General features: G+C 42.7%; 2 protein-coding genes across 2 annotated transcripts in view; one reads left to right on the forward strand and one right to left on the reverse strand.

The window, feature by feature from the left end:
- The window catches only part of ABAT (4-aminobutyrate aminotransferase), a 45,778-nt gene extending 36,501 nt beyond the window's left edge, over positions 1 to 9,277 (forward strand). The window contains exons 11-16 of the mRNA XM_009324724.1: positions 333 to 481; positions 2,043 to 2,180; positions 3,488 to 3,655; positions 4,378 to 4,524; positions 5,649 to 5,760; positions 7,059 to 9,277. Coding sequence (XP_009322999.1) covers positions 333 to 481; positions 2,043 to 2,180; positions 3,488 to 3,655; positions 4,378 to 4,524; positions 5,649 to 5,760; positions 7,059 to 7,180 — 836 coding nt within the window. The 3' untranslated portion in view covers positions 7,181 to 9,277. The remainder of the gene's footprint in view (positions 1 to 332; positions 482 to 2,042; positions 2,181 to 3,487; positions 3,656 to 4,377; positions 4,525 to 5,648; positions 5,761 to 7,058) is intronic.
- A 1,291-nt stretch (positions 9,278 to 10,568) lies between these two features.
- TMEM186 (transmembrane protein 186) lies at positions 10,569 to 11,855 on the reverse strand. Its single transcript, XM_009324725.1, has one exon. The coding sequence runs from the start codon at positions 11,735 to 11,737 to the stop codon at positions 11,123 to 11,125; it is 615 nt and encodes a 204-aa protein (XP_009323000.1). The 5' UTR covers positions 11,738 to 11,855; the 3' UTR covers positions 10,569 to 11,122.
- Between the last annotated feature and the right edge of the window lie 635 nt (positions 11,856 to 12,490).

Consider the following 12,490-nt stretch of genomic DNA (forward strand, 5'->3'; position numbering starts at 1 on the left):
TTTTACCCAAGAGTGCTGTAATGCTGAGCTTTATGAGGAGTTGTCTTTGGACAGGTGAAACCCATCCCATCTGAGCAACCTGTTCAGATTGACAGAGGTTCTCCTGTTCTTCCGGAACAGTGCATGTGAAAACTGACGCTTAAAAGCTAGAGCAATCCTCTTAAGCTTGACTAAATCTAATTACCCAGTATTTCAGAAAATAAAGTAAAAACGTAGAGCAATTAAGAGAATTCTACAGTCCTGGTGTCAGGCAATTTTTCACCTCTTGGTAGCCTTTTTCCTGTATTGTTCCTAGACAGGTATTATTTTAATTTTTGCTTTTCTGGGTTTAGGTTGCTTAGCTACAACTCACTCTAAAGCAATTCACAAATTGGACATTCCATCGCTGGACTGGCCTATTGCTCCATTTCCACGGCTGAAGTATCCTCTGGAAGACTTCGTGAAAGAGAATCAACAGGAAGAAGCCCGTTGTTTAGAGGAGGTAAAAAATTCGCTGGCAGCTTTCTGTTGTTTTTGTTTTGAAATAATGAATGGTGTTAGTAGGATTAGCTGCTTTTCACTAAAAGAATGTCTTCAGGGATTGAAACAGCATGTGATTAAAACAGCATTCACTGTTGTTTACGGTCAGAAGTTTGTCCCTGCCTTTCAGAAGAACAGCCGGCTTACTGTGAATTAGAGGTCTATGTGAATCATACCAAAGTGAAATTTCACATGCAGGAGAAGTTTGTTGTATCACAGTGAACTTGTCTGCCAGATCTTGCAAAGGGACGTGGACTAAGAGAGAGCACAGTGTGTATAATCCTCTGCAAAGAGAACCTGTAAGAACATTTCAGGTTTTTCAGCTTGTCTGTGGTAGCCTTCCGGCATAAAGCTCTGATCCTACCTACGGCTGCAGGGAGTGAGTGGGCAGGGACCATGTGCCTTCCCTAGCCCAGGAGAAAGGAAAGGTGGGCACAACAGAGTCTAAGGGAGGCAAACCATCTCCGGGTGCCAGAACCGTGGGACTCCCTGTTGGGCTCACTGGGATCCAGGATCTGTCACGTGCAAGGGCTCACTCTTGACAGCCGGTGGCGGGGAGCAAGGCACAGTGTGCCCTGTGACTGGAACCGAAATAGCGCACAATCTGGAGCATCATAACCGACTACAGAGGAGGGGGCTGTGGTGTGCTGAAGGGAGCACAGCAGCACTGGATGGCTGTGCAGAGCTGGATCCAAAAGACTTCTCGTTCAAACCCGCCTAACTTCAGAGAAAATGGAAAGCGTAGCAAACTGCTTCCCTGTGTTTGCTCCACAATAGCCTGGGGTGGGAGGAGGAATTGTGATGCAAAAAATCAATCCACAGACTTGAAGCCGTTACTTTAAAAAACAAAACAAAAAGCCGAATGCTTTCTTTGAAAGTCTGCAAATTGGCTTACTGGCACCCTTTGGAAGCCATTGCTTTATACAGCCTACAGAGGTTGTGGGCCCTGAAAGCCGTCAGTGGTATTTCAAGTACAGATGACACTACGAATCGCAGCAACTAGCACTACAGGGTTAATTAAAACTTCTCTGTAAGCCCCTTATCAGCAACAGGATTTCTGCACTATTTCACCTGATTCATTTTAAAGTGTCTGAAGTAGGTGACTAGAAAAAGCAAATTTACCAGATTACCTTCTTTAATACATTAGCCGAGTTTTGTTTTCTGACACAAAATCTGTTTTCTTCTATATTGCTTAGGTGGAATGACAGCCCTGGCATAGCAAGCTACAGTGGTTTCCACCATACTTTCAGCTGAAATTTGCTAAAGCTTTCACGCATTGTAGATAAATATGCAACTAGTTACAATGTGTTTAGGATACGATTTAAACTTAAGCATTATTCAGGAACAAGAGGGCAGTGTTAAATCCTGGAGGAACTACTTGTTAATTCCTTACGCTTCCTGACACCTTTATAGCCAGGAATGTCTATGAAAAGTTCAAGTTCTGTTGCTGAGATTTAATCTTTCTGGGAGGAAATGTGTGAATGTCCTGAAAGGAGAATGTACCATAAATGTTTGATTTACAGGTGGAAGACCTGATTGTAAAGTACAGGAAAAAGAAGAAGATTGTGGCTGGGATCATTATAGAACCAATACAGTCAGAGGGTGGGGACAATCATGCTTCAGACGACTTCTTCAGAAAGCTACGAGATATTGCCAGAAAGGTAATCAAATATTTCACTGTTCACTCAGTGGTAGCTAAACATGCAAATAGTTGTTGGTGTCTCCAGAGGCCTTCCCCCCTGCCCCAGGCACTTTGAGAGCTTCACAGGCCTCCGTAGTAGCAGCTGGGGTAGTTATGTACACGTACTCCGATACAAGCAAACCCTTGTCAGCACAGTATTTTCTCTTCCATTTGGTGCACGCCTGGTGGTTTCCTCTGTCCAATAAATTTTCTTCTAATGTCTAAGTGAGAGAGAAATTACTCTGACTCATTAACTATGGATTTCACAGAAGTGTTCTTTAAATGATAATGCCCATTTGTTGAGGGTGTTCAAACAATTTCAGAAGAGGCAGGTTTGGAAAAGGGTAACTTTTTATTGACATACTTGTTTTTAATTGCAAAAAAAGGTGAAATAAACTGAGTCCAACCGTAAGTGCTGATGCTCCAATAAAACAATGAAAAGGACATATGTCTTTATACTTGGAACGTGAAGTTGCCTGTTTGGAAGCGACGACCCTCAATAAGACCTACTCCATGCTTTTTTCACCCTCAAAACATTTGTGTGCTTACAGAGAAGAGCATAGGTGACATTTGGAAAATTCTGTTCTGCCATGAGAAAAAGCAGCTTTCCCCATTGTTAACAGCTGCTCATGCAAGGGTGATACAGTAAATAAGGTGAAAGGAAAAGGTTTGCCTTGTCTAAAATGAGATGCTGCCAAAAGCACTCACCAGTTGTTTTTAATTACAGTATCATGATATAGCTCAATCTCCCTGTCCCAAAGTTTCAACAAAATAGTCCTTTGCATAAAAAAACCCATGTTGCAAGCTAAAATGCGTAGCTCTTTCAGCAGACTCATCTGAAAAGGCAGCTCATTTTAGCCCCCTAAACTGAACAGATCATGCTGCTGGTATTACCTTTGTGCCACAAATGCCTGACTCAGATTGGAGGCAGAGACTTCTTGTTTAAAACAAACAAAACTCCTAGAAACCATGTTCTGCTTCCCTCAGAGGCTTTGAAAATGCCACCCAGACTCCTCCCAGACGTTTTCAGGTATCCTCTAGAAATGTTCAAGACTATATAAAAACATGTACTTTGTTTGTGAATTTAGGTAGAAAATATGTTTCTAGTGCCTTTCTGAAAAAACAGCTGAATTTTTAATTGTGAAATCTAATGCACAGTGAGTGGCACTGGTATGGGGGGATGCTGCATGTAATTGGCTTTATTGTATTTATCTGTTCACTACGGGAGGTATTTTTATTTTGGAAATGCGGACTCACATTCCCTGCTCTTTACATCCATCTCCGCAGCATGGCTGTGCGTTCTTGGTGGATGAGGTGCAGACGGGAGGTGGCTGCACAGGAAAATTCTGGGCACATGAACACTGGGGCCTGGATGACCCAGCTGATGTGGTAACATTCAGTAAGAAGATGATGACAGGAGGATTCTTCCACAAAGAGGAGTTCAGGCCAAATGCTGTAAGATTTTCAATGAAACTTGAACTCTGTGCTAGTTGGTGGCCCATTCACGGGTAACTGTAATGTCCATGGGAGAAACGAGCCTTCCTTCAGTAATGCAGGTTCAGCTAGATGGAGCTGTTATTTCATAGATACTTGCTCTGTGCTTACACAAAAGTTGTTGTCACTTCTTCACCTGTATTCCAGTTGCTGTCAGTCACAAAGGTCATAAAGGTGGTGGGAGAGAGTGGAGAACTGGGTTTAGCCTAATGAACTAACCTTCAGTACAAAATCCAACCACAAACCGACACCTTTTCCGTAAGGCAGCTTCAGAGCTTGTATGTCAGCATTACGGATTCTGTCAGCAAGATTTCTTCTTCACATTAATGATATTTTAGGTGTAATAAATGAAAAAAAAAAATTAAGGGGGAGAACATAAACCTTGAATGTAAAACCCATACACGATGCGATTTCCGTGTCATCTATAGCCATGTTTCAATGAGATGTCAGAGCAGCAAGACAGAACGCGCTGCATTTGTAGCGTAAAGTAGTTGCCCTTTGTTTCTGCTCAGCAGGGCAGCTGTATTTTGCTCTTCCAACAAAAAAAAGGGGTTTGGTGAGATTAGTGCATGCTATTTCATACACCAGATTTTTGCATTACCCGTTTGATGGGTTGCTTTTTTTTATTATCGTGATTTGCCTGTTTAACATGTTCCACAACTCTCTTTCCACCCTTTCCCAAGCCCTATCGGATTTTTAATACCTGGCTTGGAGATCCATCCAAGAACCTTATGCTTGCTGAAGTCATTAAGGTTATTAAAAGAGAAGACCTTCTAAACAATGCAACCCACGCCGGGAAAGCACTACTGACCGGGCTGCTGGATTTACAGGTAAGCGTCTGGAAGGATTATAGACAAGAAGGAGAAGTCTGCTGATCAGGTAGGATCTGACCTAATCCCGTTTAAACACTTGGACTGAGGAACTCCAGCTGGGGACCAGATCGTAATCATAACTTGCTGGTTTAGGTACTTCAATGCAAGCCTGAATAACTGTGTCCCATTTTGAATGGAAGTAAACTTTCTTCTACTGACTTCAGGATGCTGGTTTTGTATAGCTTAATCCAAAATAAAGGGTGACCCCCAAAATATCTAAAGGTATGAACTGCAGCAAGTTAAACTATTTTGCTAGAAGTCTCTGTTATCACAAGCAGCTAGCATTTCATTGTCCCAAAAGTTCTTTTTAAAGGAAAGTGCCTTTGTATTTTGTTACAATTCCGTTGGGCTGTTGAAACAAGAAGATTGTAGCTTTCCTTCCCTTGACTAAGAGCAATTCACAGCTTCAAGGGTGGAGCCCCACGTGAGAAGGAAAATCAGCCAGGCATTTAAGGGCAGGCTTGCAGATCTCACCTCTCAAAAGGCACTTTGTGCACCGCTAGTGCAGGATAAGCCCCAAGACAGTCTCTGCTCTCTCCACAACTTCAAGGCAGAGAACACAAAGAAATTATAATCCAAAAAAGGTTGCTCTTTTAAAAGGTGAGGATTGTAACTGATAGTGAAGCAGATAATACTAGCAAGCGTCTTAGTGCAGCATAAGAATGAGCTGGTTTCTAGCCCCATTCCAGATTATTTATGCTCAGGTTTTCCTGGAGTGCATTTTAGATGTGAGGTGCTTTACACTCGCTTCAGGAGGCTCCAAGAAAGATTTTACTTGACCCAGCTCAGGGGTGCAAATTCATTCTCGCTTCCTGCTCAGATGTTTACCTGCTTTGTGAGGAGAGAACCTGCCTGCTGTTGGGCTCTGCAGTCTGTGGCTATTCAGGCCATTGTCAGGAAGGGGTGGACAGGACACAAGGTTGTGTGAGAAATCCAGACTGTGGGATAGCTCCACTCCACCAGAACGGAGGAGGGAGGCAGCAGGGTTTCCATGTGGCAGAATGCCTGGTAGAGCAGAGCTTGCCACCAGGTGCCCTCTGTTGCAGCAGCCGCCATGCATACCTCCTCACCTCTCTTTGCAGGCTCGTTACCCTCATCTTATCAGCAGAGTGAGAGGAAGAGGAACGTTCTGTTCGTTTGACACTCCAAATGATGCAACTAGAAACAAGTTAATTACAATAGCCAGAAACAAAGGTAAGAAAGTTTGTGAGTGGATCAGCTTCAAATGACAAACAGAGCATATGTAATGCTTTAAATTCTCCTTTTTCATATGGTGTATGTGTACTACAGTATCAGAGGACAGCAGTGAAATTATGAACAAAGCTGTATTTAGACTCTTCTGGAAATACTTGTATTTTTCGGAGACATCAGACCAGTCCGTTGCATGGTGTGTACATTCACCTTTCTCTCCAGGTCTAATGTTACTGGAAGAGATGTATCTAGGGCAGGAGTTTTTGTGAAATCGCTTTCATAGTCCTCTGCAGTGACCTTAGGTGCACCTAGGCACGGCTTACTTGTAGAAACACATCAGGAAAATTAGAAGAAAGTTAATGTAACTGTCACTCAGGAAACACAGGGAGAACAACTATGAATTTTATGGAATACCTAATAATGAAATACAATGAGTTGCCTCAAATGGGCACAGATCTACAACTACACCCCTCTTTTTCTAAACTCTTACCCAGCTGTCGACAAGCCCAGGCGTCAGGAGGGGAACCTCGTGATCTGAAGCCTAACATTCTCTTTGAATTTAACTGTGTGGGGGCCCTGGGTTTGCTGCTGCCAGTTTTTGCTGTTACTCTTATCTCTTGAAAGAAGCAGGCATCATGCATCTAAACTACTGTGAAAGCAAAATTTTAGAGTGTAGAAGACATTGATGTTTTTTGTTCTTGGAAACTAAGCCAGCAGGGAGAGAAGGCAAGCTGTTTGTTTCATAGTAAACCAAGGCTATGCTTAGAGGCAAGGTAAGCTCAGCTCAATGGTATGGATTTTTGTTGCCCACAAACATTTCAAAGAACTAACTGATTTTGGGGTAAAAAAAATACCGTACATTTGAAGTACTGCAGGAAGAAGTTGGCCAGCGCTGAGATATTTTAACTTCTTGTAATTAAAAACAAAATTGCAAAGAAACCTACTGTGTCTTATTCTGGCATTGGGGTACTTAACCCGTAGAGTACTGCAGCTTTGAAGTGTCAGATGCTGTTTGAGCTCTGTGCTGGATGGAGTCTTCCCATTGATGTTGGGATTAGTCCCAGCATTCCAATTGTTTTACAGAACAGCTACAGCCACCCACAGCGTTCTTCTGAGTTGCTGTGAAGCTCAAGGCCCCTTTGCACCACTGACTACGTGCTGTATCATTGTGTGGTTAGCAGTGATTTGGGGAGCTTCTGTTGGCCCTCCACAGTGAGGTGGACCTCGTTTGGAGACCTGCATTTTCGGGATATTTGGCAAAGATGGAAATGACTAGAGGACCTATTCTCTTCTCGTTTTAGGCGTTGTGCTGGGAGGCTGTGGCGACAGATCGATTCGTTTTCGTCCAACACTGATCTTCAAGGATCATCATGCGCACCTCTTTCTGAACATTTTCAGTGACATCTTAGCAAATTTCAAGTAAAAAGCAGTTCCCTTGCACTGAACAGCTGATTATGAAATTAGTTTGCATTAATTCATGTCTTCTCTGCTTACAAGATAAGTGTAAAGTCATAAACTAAGGTTTGTGTTCTGTCTGTAATCCTGCCCAAGGCAAGCTGCTCCATGCAAACTCGACCCAGGCGGAGCATTGGTACCGGTCACCAGCAGGTACATGCAGCTGTCGTCCCACACTGCATTTGTAGAAGCTGTGGCCCTCCGTCTTCTGGCTTGGGTCATATTAATTGCAGAGTCCTCTCTACATTCATGGCCCTGACTATCTGATTGTCTAAATATGACCTGGTAGAGTCCGTTTTCACAGGTAATCCCAGCAGATTTACTCTTGCGTCCAGAAGCAGCAACAAGTATGGCCTAATACTTAAAGCCACATGCCTGCCATACAGAAAGTGCCATTCCCTAATGGTAGCTGGAATAAAATAGGTGTTTCAAGGAAAGCTCTGCTTTCCACCACTGCCAAGTACAGTATTTTACAGAATAACGTCCAGCTGTATTCCCCTGAATACAGACGTCTGCCACACCAACTGGATCAGGATGCCATCAGCTACGCTATGCCCAGCCTACACGTGCTGCTCCAGAGGCACTAATGCACTCAGCCACAGGTGCAGCGCGGTAAGTGGCACTGAAGTACTTGTTCTTTTTTCCCTCATCCTGGATTTTAAAACTTTTGACTTCTCTTACAATCAGACTTGTACAGAGAAAACTATGCCCTGAAGTATGTAATTTGGCAAAGCTTAGAGAATCATGTGAAGCACATTATTTCGACCTCTGTCAGCAATCTAGAATGATTTGAGATTATTTTACCATTTGCCCATAACACACAATAGCCATTAATTTATCTATCACAAGTTCTACATGAATACTTGAGGTATTTTGTAAAACTACAGCAGAATTACTTGACCTTAGCCATTACCTGACATTAGAGCCACTACAGTGAAGGCCTACTCCTAATTGCACACTTATAATGCAAAGTAATTCTGGTTTTGTTCTAACAGTTAATTCTAAGTCATTGATACTTCAGAGATCTTCTAGAAAGCCACAGGATCAAAAAGTGTCAACGGTTCATTAATTTGTTTCTCTTCAGAGAATTGTTTTGGACGTCTCTTTACTCTTTGCTGTTTGCTTAAGGCTGACTTGAGCTAGGTCTGGTGCCTTTTATTCTTCTTCTTGGCTAGCAAGCATCTGGATTTTGCTTACTAAGTTTAACTCTCTGTTGTGCACCAAAAACCAGGGACCACAGTGGACTTTACAGTTGCCCTATTAGGAACCGACCACAATTTTTAAGTACATAATAAGAGCCAGAGCAGTTAAAAGACTTACAGGTTTAATACAGCTACCAAAATGTGAAGGGTTTCTTACCTGCTTTGAAGTGTTAATCATGGTTTTCTCATTCATTTTTTGACTGCTGGTATTGGGAAACTCAAGTACACTCACTTCTGCTAGCTTAAAAATAATGGGAATTCTGTAAACCTCTCTGCAGAAACCAGAATTCTGGTACCAGCTGGTCAGAACCTGAGCAGGTTTTTAAACAGAGGCTGTAGAAATCTGGGGGAAGGACTGGTGAATTAGTGTTCAAGAAAACCTCATTGTCATCGCTGTCCTTTAAGTGTATTAGCAGCAAGAGGAAAGTCGAACCGAGAACTGTATTTGACAGCGTTTTGGGAATTGGTTTGTTCAACATATCAGTGCAGTAGTTTTAGTACATGTCTCTAGCAAGTCTTGTACTTTTACAGAAGCAAAGGTCCAGTAATTTGAAGTCTTACCACATCTTCACTTTTATTATGAATACTCTAGGTGTTTTTATAATTTTTACTGACACTCAGTAACTGTATAATTGTGTACAACATGTTGATGAAATCATCTTAGAGAATACATAGAAAGCACTGCAGCTGAAGCATATAAAGTTAATATTGTTTACAGCATACTGTGGACAGTGCCAAATAAATGTTTAAACAAATACTTAACTACACTTCATGGTGTAACTAGTAACTGTACACAGATTCATAAAAAATGACATCTCATGTGTAATCAATATTCTTAAATAAAATATTTGTAATTGAACTTCTCCGGGACTTTTTATTTTACACCTAGTATATACATAACTGCATCATTAGTGCATATTAAATATATTCTTATGAAGATAAGCCTCAAAAAACCATGCTGTATGCATACCATCCGCTGTATTTTACTGCCGTGGTGTTTAAGCCAAGGAACATTTCTCTTTTCCTTTTGATACTGCTGTACCACACAGCATCAGCCAAAAATGTAAAACAATGGAGCCCCCGTTTTTTTTTCTCAACACAAATAAATAGTAAATCAGGGTAACCCTTGCACTTAAACGGCAATTGTACTTAACCTGCATCTGCCAATCCACCAAGAGACAGAGGTTTCAATACGCGTGAGGAAGAAGCAGGGAAAAGAACACTCCAAATTTCTCTATTGGCGAGGGTCACGTTATTTGCCATTGTTTCAAATGAAATAACAGCCAGAAGAGCAGTGTAAGGAGTTCACTTGCTTCTGACAATTCGAAAAGTTTTACATGTTACAAGTGATGAGGTTTGATTCTTTCTCGGGTTTAAATCCTACTCCTCACTCCTACGGAGGTTTTGGAAAAGGAGGAATCATACTAACACTGCAGAGTAAGACCACTGTCCTTCACGGACACAGGTGCTGAGGTGATCAACCCTGCAAGCTCAACAGAATACAAGTACACATATTTTCAGCCTTAATTCCACATAGCTTTTAGGTGTCTTACCTTTTTTCTTTTCATTTTAGGTAAACCCAGGCTGGGGGAGTAGGGAGTGGAAAGGGTGTTTGGCAACAGAGCTTTTGATGGTAAAATATGCCCAAATCAATAGACACGTCAAGGGATACAGATGACTTGTTTCCCAGGCTGCATGGTAATCTTCACAGAAGACTGCTTAATTCACATTGTTACCAAAATTAGACTTTTGGTAACAGTCTTAGACTTTTACATGCAATCCCTTACCTCAAGTGTTACAGCATTGATTACGTGTCATTCACACATACAAAACAAACACAAACATGAATATATGCAAAGGAGGACAAGTAGTTCCAAATTTTCAGATGATCATTAGGATCCAAACTGAACAAAGGATCACAGACTGTCCCTGTAACTCACAGCAACATAGTTTAGGTGTGTTCTTCCTTTATTCCAATGGGAAAGCAATTTCTATGAGAGGCTCCCGAAACGCTGTCCAGCCTTTAACTTACCCTTACAGCTGAACCATCCACGTGTCTTGCAACATGCACCCTTGTTTTGCCCAGTTACGTTCACACCCTGGAAGACCTTGCCAAGAGACCCCACGCACCTTACACAGCACTACATACCGCTCTTTCAGTTACCTCCATTTTATTAACGCACGAGCGTGTGTATCTCTGACATTCAGCATTATTTATCACATGTATGGATGAGACAAGTTTTCATTTCAAGAGGCTTCCCAGTCAACCTAAAATTCGCTAAAAGAAACAATGAATTTAAAGTGAGGACGCTCTGGCAGAGTTACCGCATTTCACTTCCAAGAGTTTTTCCCGTTCAAAAACAATCGAAGAGGCCAGCTGAAACAGTCAGGGTCAGCATCAGGAATTCAGCCCCCTACTGCACGTTCCACATAGGACAGTTTAGACTTGGAACTGCTGGTGACGGCGCACCATGCACGTCACTGTATCCAACGCGGAAGAGACCCTGCTCACACCTTCAACAAGCTGCAAAGACATTTAATCCAGTGGATTGTTCTTTACCATTTCTACTTTCTACACTGAGTGCACTTACCAGCAGGCTTTGCATAGGAAAATGACAGAGGTATGTCAGTTTGGTAAACTAAACGTCACAGAAGAATAAGCACAATGAACAGGCAACAGGGAAAATCACTGGAAATTAGCTGCTGTATCACTCAAATCCTCCAAATATTTGGGTAAACTTCTGTCTATCTACAATCTGGCCAAACTTAATCGTAAAATATAAAATATCTGTACTATTATACCGTTTGAACTGGAGAAGTACCTCCCCCTTGCTATCTCCAGCTTCATCCAAAGGCATCACTGTCTCTACGGGACAGTAAATGTCATTGCGTCTTCCCCAAAACGTCAAGTGGGCCACTTTGACAGTACGGCCAGTTTCATTTAAGTAGATTAATCCAATAATTCGTCTCAAAAAGTAGCTCATACCATACAACATTGCACCAGCAAAGAACGCAATGCCCGTTGTATACAAGAGGATATTCTGAGAAACCTGGTCTTGCAGATAGAGGTAGCAGATGGGAGGCAGCATGACCATGGTGGTGGCAGTCTGCAGCAGCTTCAGTCTGGACAGCACCCTGCAGTACTTAATCCCCGGAAACCTGTAGACCAGTTTGAACTCTTCTGTCTTCTCATCCAGAGCCTTTTGTCGGACCACAGCAGCAGGGGACGAATGGCACAGACACACAGATGGCTCTCGCTGTCTCCCAAGATAATTATTAACACCAGTAACTCGCTGGTTTTGTGACTGCAAACGCTCCCACATACCAAAAAACCAGGGTGGGCGAGCATCTTCCTTTTTCCAGCACCTTGTCCAGAGCTCACTTCGTAGACATCTCCCAAAAGATGGTGCCGTGCAGACGTTAGTCCTAATTCTGCAGAGCCTAGCCTACAAGGAAATATCCCCACGGGTCATCATTTGAGTCTTCCTTAGAACCGAATCACATTTAGCTCAGCGTCTGCTCCTTAGGCACCTGAAGACAGCAAGCACAAGCCTCCCCGCCCCAGCTCACTGTAACCATATACTTAAAACTAGTGTAACGTTAGGAAACTGGTACTCCTGCTTGCATCCCTCCCTGCAGACGGAGAGGGAAAATACTTTCGATAACACAGCTGGTACCAAAGTTAGCTTACTGAATGCAACCCTATGGCATCCCCCGCCTCTCTCTTTTTTTGAGCAACATCAAAGTGAAAACACCAGCACTACGGGTTGCTTCTAAGCAAAGAGGGTAAGAGAACCTGGGGCTGCTAGCCTGTGAAATAGCGAAACGTTAAATAGCCACTTAAATAACAACGTTAGGGAAACAGAAAAAAGTGGACTAAGCGGCATAAAGGGGAGGAGAGCGTGAGTAATACCGACGGAGGGACTAGGCATTAGGAACGTGCAGGACAAGAGAAGATGAAAGGAAGAAAGGGAACTTCTGTGCTGCCCTCGCGCTGTAACACACAGGCTGGCGTTCGTGCCCGGACAAGGACGCGCCATTAAGCGGGCAGCGACGGCCACAGACTCGGGCCAAGG

Source organism: Pygoscelis adeliae, unplaced genomic scaffold, assembly GCF_000699105.1.
Source record: "Pygoscelis adeliae isolate BGI_AS28 unplaced genomic scaffold, ASM69910v1 Scaffold85, whole genome shotgun sequence".
In the NCBI taxonomy this organism is placed as follows: domain Eukaryota; kingdom Metazoa; phylum Chordata; class Aves; order Sphenisciformes; family Spheniscidae; genus Pygoscelis; species Pygoscelis adeliae.

Coding starts and splice junctions, on each gene's coding strand:
- TMEM186 (XM_009324725.1), bottom strand. CDS start 11,737: ATGTGGGAGCGTTTGCAGTCACAAAACCAGCGAGTTACTGGTGTTAAT.